Raw genomic sequence first — 4,731 nt, forward strand, 5'->3', positions numbered from 1 at the left:
GCAGGAAGGCTTGCACTGAGGGACTTGTGTCTGCAAGATGTCCCAGAAGCTGTGGACACTCATCCCATCCTCGGGCAGGAGGAGACCAGCCAGGGTCACTTGAGAAAGCATTGCAGACAATGCCCAATATATACACATATGCAGTGGGGCAGGGGGATCCCACTCTCCTTCCCTGGGGAGCGCACCCTGAACAGGCCAGTGGGGCTCCCTCTTTTCCAGGTGCTTACCTCTGCTCCTTCCCCACAGATCCTGCAGAAGCCAACTCATAAGCTGAAGCAGCAGCTGGCAGGCTACTCCAAGCATGTGGCCAGCTCTGTCACTGAGCTCATTCAGGCAGCCGAGGCCATGAAAGGTAAGGAAAGGTCCTGCTCAAGGGGGCAGGACTAAGGACTGAGATTAGGGTGGAGGGCTCAGCAGCTGCTGGAGGAGGTAGGGCAAGTCAGAAATGAGGTTGCATGCAGGTTTAACCTGCCTCACTTCCTGGTTTTTCTAGGGACAGAGTGGGTTGACCCAGAAGACCCCACTGTCATCGCTGAGAACGAGCTGCTGGGGGCAGCGGCTGCCATTGAGGCTGCAGCCAAGAAGCTGGAGCAGCTGAAACCAAGGGCCAAGCCCAAGGTGTAGTGGTGCTGAGCCCTGTGCTCAGCTTGGGGTGGGCTGGGGCTCTCCTGCCTGGGCCTCGGCCAGATGTGACGGGTCACACATGGGAAGCCCCATCCAAAAGCCAGTCTCTCTTTCTGTGCTCCTGCTGCCTCCCACATCCCCGGCTGGACCTTCCTCGGGCATCCTGCACCCTCCTGCACCCCATGGCCTTTAATCCAGCTCTATATGTGCCCCCCTCAGCCCCCTGCAGCCATCTTCCTGCTCTGCCCTGTCTGTCCCAGCACCCCCGCCTGGGACTTATGCCCCGCTTTTGCCCACAGCAAGCAGATGAGAGTCTGAACTTTGAGGAGCAGATCCTGGAAGCTGCCAAATCCATTGCTGCAGCCACGAGTGCCCTGGTGAAGGCAGCCTCAGCGGCCCAGAGAGAATTAGTGGCCCAAGGAAAGGTAAGGCTGGAAGGGGGAAAGAAAATCTAGGGCTGTGGTGGGCTCTCCTTTCTCCCGGGGCTGCTTGCAGCCTTTGGGCCCCATGGCAAGGGGTGTGCGGTGCAGTGAGTCTCACTCCTCTCCTGCCTTGCAGGTGGGCGCCATCCCTGCCAATGCAGTGGACAATGGACAGTGGTCCCAGGGACTCATTTCAGCTGTGAGTATCAAGGTCATGCCCGTGGGATGGGGGGGATCCTCCTCTTGGCTCCTGCTGCAAAGATGAGGATGCTCTGCCTTTGCGCTTCTCCCCTGTGGAAGAAGCAGCCTCACTTCTTGCTCCCTCTCCCACCAGCTGAGACACGGCATGGAAGCTGGTCATCCCCATCCCATGTCCCACGACCTCCTTAGGGCCCGTCTGGGCATATCCTCTCTGGGGGAGGCTCCTGCACCCCCCCCCCTCCGACAGCTTCTCTTGCCACAGGCATGCATGGTGGCTGCTGCCACCAACAATCTCTGTGAAGCTGCCAATGCAGCAGTGCAGGGCCATGCCAGCAAGGAGAAGCTCATCTCATCAGCCAAACAGGTGGCTGCCTCCGCAGCACAGCTCCTGGTGGCCTGCAAGGTGAAGGCTGACCATGACTCGGAGGCCATGAAACAGCTCCAGGTGAGTCCCAGGCTGCCCTTCAGCCCCAGCTGCCTCCTCCCAGCTGCTTGAGAGGTGGGTGGGAGTGGGTGAGGGCACATGGGACTTCAGGATGGGGCCCTCCACAGTGGAGGTGTCTCCCCAAGGCTCATGCTCCCTGCTTGTGTGTATCTGGGGAGCTTGTTGGGGTGCAGGCTCCAGGTAGTTTGGACTTTACTACTACTGCGTGATGGGCATACGTGTGATGCTGGGCTGCTGAGCCAGGGGGCATTCAGGGCTGATGAACTGGCATGGAAATGCCTGAAATGTGTGCACTGGATCCCTGGCATTCAAGAGGTTAATGTTTTGGGGGCATGTTTTGTAGCACTCTTAATCCTCAGAGGCCATGGCACACAAGAGGTTAATGCCCACGTGTTGGGGGATTAACACAGAGTCCCAGTGCCAGTCCCTCAAGGTGAAGGGCTGGGGAGGGTTAGTGGGGCTGCCCCCAGTCCTTGCCTCACAGCTCAGATGAGAGCCAGAGCCCAGCTGGGAGCAGCAGCACCTGAAATGGTCATGAGTGGGTGGTAGTAGTGTGACAGTGAGCCATGTAAAGGAATCCCTGCCTGCAGCTCCCAGTATGCCCAGCTGTTTCTCCTGCCTGCCAGCCTGGCCTGGGGCAGGGGTTCCTTCACACACACCCCAGGCAGCAGTTGTGCCCTGGGGCCGGGACATATGCTGCCGCTCCCCCTCTTCCCAGCTGCAGGCTGCTGGCAATGCGGTGAAGAGAGCCTCAGACAATCTGGTGAAGGCAGCACAGAAGGCAGCTGCCTTCCAGGATCATGACGAGACAGTGGTGGTGAAGGAGAAGATGGTCGGGGGAATTGCACAGGTGAGGAGTGTGGCTGCTCTCATGGAGCAGGGGTGGCTCTGCTGCCACTGCAGCCTGTGTGTGCCCGTCTCAGGAGTATGTCCTACCACCCACTGGCACAGGGCACATCTCTGGAGAGCCTCAAAAAAATGGTGCAGGTGCACCCATCTCACCCAGCGCCAATTAAACACCATGGCTTCGCTCTTGTCCTGCCATGCGTAGCAGCGGGCACAGCCGATGACTGTGCATGCTCCCAGGAGCGTAACGCCCTGGCTTCTCCTTGATGTGGTGCCTGCACTATCCCAGTGTCCAGGACATGCATGAAGGGCAGAGCATTTGGTAAGGGGTGAGAGCTGCCTGGTATGGGCTGCCACAGGTCCCAGCGCTGCCTCCTGGCTACAGGCTTGCAGCTGAGACCCTCTGCAGGACATGTGGGGCTGAGCCCCCAGAGCTCTGCTGCTCCCTGTTATCTCCGGTGACCGCAGTCCCACCGTAGGGACAGTAGCCCTTGTGCCCAGGACCATGCCAGCCTAGGGAGGCTGTGGCTTTGATGGGGGGAAAGCAGCAGCCCGAGAGCCTGGCTCTGGGCTAGGCGTTGCCACAGCGGAGGCTCTGGCCATCCCTGACAGAGGCAGTTGTGACCCCGGGCGCTCGCCATGCTCTCCTGGCAGATCGTTGCTGCCCAAGAGGAAATGCTGCGCAAGGAGTGGGAGCTGGAGGAGGCGCGGAAGAAGCTGGCCATGATCCGGCAGCAGCAGTACAAGTTCCTGCCCTCAGAGCTGCGGGATGAGGAGCAGAACTGAGCCCCGTACCCTCCTGCCACTCACCGCACAGATTGCTGCCCACCTGCTTCTATTTAAGACAACCTGCCTCAAGTGAAGGGCTGCCTGGGCTAGACCAGAGTTCTGCCTGCACCCAGAGCACTGGGACTAACCCAGCCAGCACTGCACCAGCAACTCTGCTTCCGCTGCCCAGCCCACCTTCCCATGTGCACCCAGGGCAGGGCCAGAGCACCTGGAGGGGCCCAGCTGGGGTGGGAGCTGGGGCTGCACCAGCTCAGGGCTCACCCGCCAGCACCAGGGTGGGGGGCCAGAGAGCTCCCCAGTGCGGGGGATGTTTCCATGTGCCTTCATCATTCCCACTTGTGCTTCTTTCTTCTCTCTCCTCTGCGTGGGAGGGGAGAGGCAGGCGGCTTGCCCTCTCTGTGCGATGGGGTGCAGAGAGCAGCGTGGTCCTTCACTGAGCTCTTGTGTGGAGCCACCTTTTACCTCCAGTGCCTTATTGCTGGCTGAATCTCCCTCCTCTTTCTCTTCTTCCCCAGCTTCCCTGGGAGGCACCAAGCCCTACCACCACCATGAGCATCTTCTTCAGCCTGGGCCCCTCTTGGGAGGGCTGGAAGCTGCACTGCCTCTACTCGGGGTGGGGGAATGCGATGGGTTTGCCCCTGGAGCTGCTCTTTGCCTTCCCACTGGGCTTTCCCCCCTCATGGCCCCAGCCAGCTCTGCCCTCTTCCTCCTTCCCAAGTGCCTGCATCATTTTCCAAGATCTGCAGTATTTCTGTAACTTTTCCATTTCTCTAGTAACAAGCCTGCAGCTTTCAACGTTCATTTATTAAGCTTCCCCTATTAAACATTGGAGGAAACCACCTTCCCCCCTAAGGCTCTGGGCTAGGGGGTGTCGATGTCTCCTTGGAAAGACGTGTTTATCAGTGAAATCTGGTTTTCCTGCTTTCTCATCACCTATGTATCAACAAGACCCCCTGGGAGAAAGGAGGGGCTGGTGGGCAGGGGGGCCTACAGGCACCTGTCCTCCCTCAAATGCTTTGTGGGTGCTTATACAGCATGGAAAATATTTGAGGCATGTCCAACCCCAGGCGGCTGTTGGGCTGGACCCCTGCTGCCAGCCATGTGCCAACCCTCACAGGTGCTGCCAGGGGGCTACTGCTGCGCAAGGGGGCCCTGGGGATTTTGTTGCTGGGGGATTTGGGCTTCAGGGGGGGACCAGACAGGCTCCTGGCCATAGTCCTGCCACCAGCCAAAAATATCCCTGGGTAGGGTGCTATGGGGGTGCAGGTGGGGGCTCCCCTGGTTACCAGCAGCCTACCATTGGGGAAGCAGCAGCACTTGGCATGCAGCAGGGATGGGAATGTGTCTGGAGCCCTCCTGCCTGCTGGCACTGAGCTCAAGCCCCAAAATAGCCCCCTGGGGCCA

General features: G+C 59.5%; 1 protein-coding gene across 1 annotated transcript; it reads left to right on the plus strand.

Annotated features, from left to right (window-relative positions):
* The first annotated feature begins 235 nt into the window (after positions 1-235).
* LOC138683318 (talin-1-like) lies at positions 236-4,163 on the plus strand. The gene is made up of 7 exons (XM_069774977.1): positions 236-352; positions 494-618; positions 924-1,049; positions 1,183-1,245; positions 1,510-1,692; positions 2,417-2,542; positions 3,193-4,163. Exons 1-7 carry the CDS (start codon positions 346-348, stop codon positions 3,322-3,324), a joined length of 762 nt encoding a protein of 253 aa, XP_069631078.1. The 5' UTR covers positions 236-345; the 3' UTR covers positions 3,325-4,163.
* Positions 4,164-4,731: the final 568 nt, after the last annotated feature.

The sequence above is a fragment of the Haliaeetus albicilla genome, chromosome W (genome assembly GCF_947461875.1).
Source record: "Haliaeetus albicilla chromosome W, bHalAlb1.1, whole genome shotgun sequence".
Taxonomy (NCBI): Eukaryota; Metazoa; Chordata; class Aves; order Accipitriformes; family Accipitridae; genus Haliaeetus; species Haliaeetus albicilla.

Bases quoted from the DNA above. Each gene is read 5' to 3' on its own strand.
- LOC138683318 (XM_069774977.1), top strand. The intron at 1,050-1,182 runs GTAAGGCTGGAA...CCTGCCTTGCAG, and splicing joins AATTAGTGGCCCAAGGAAAG to GTGGGCGCCATCCCTGCCAA. The intron at 2,543-3,192 runs GTGAGGAGTGTG...CTCTCCTGGCAG, and splicing joins TGGTCGGGGGAATTGCACAG to ATCGTTGCTGCCCAAGAGGA.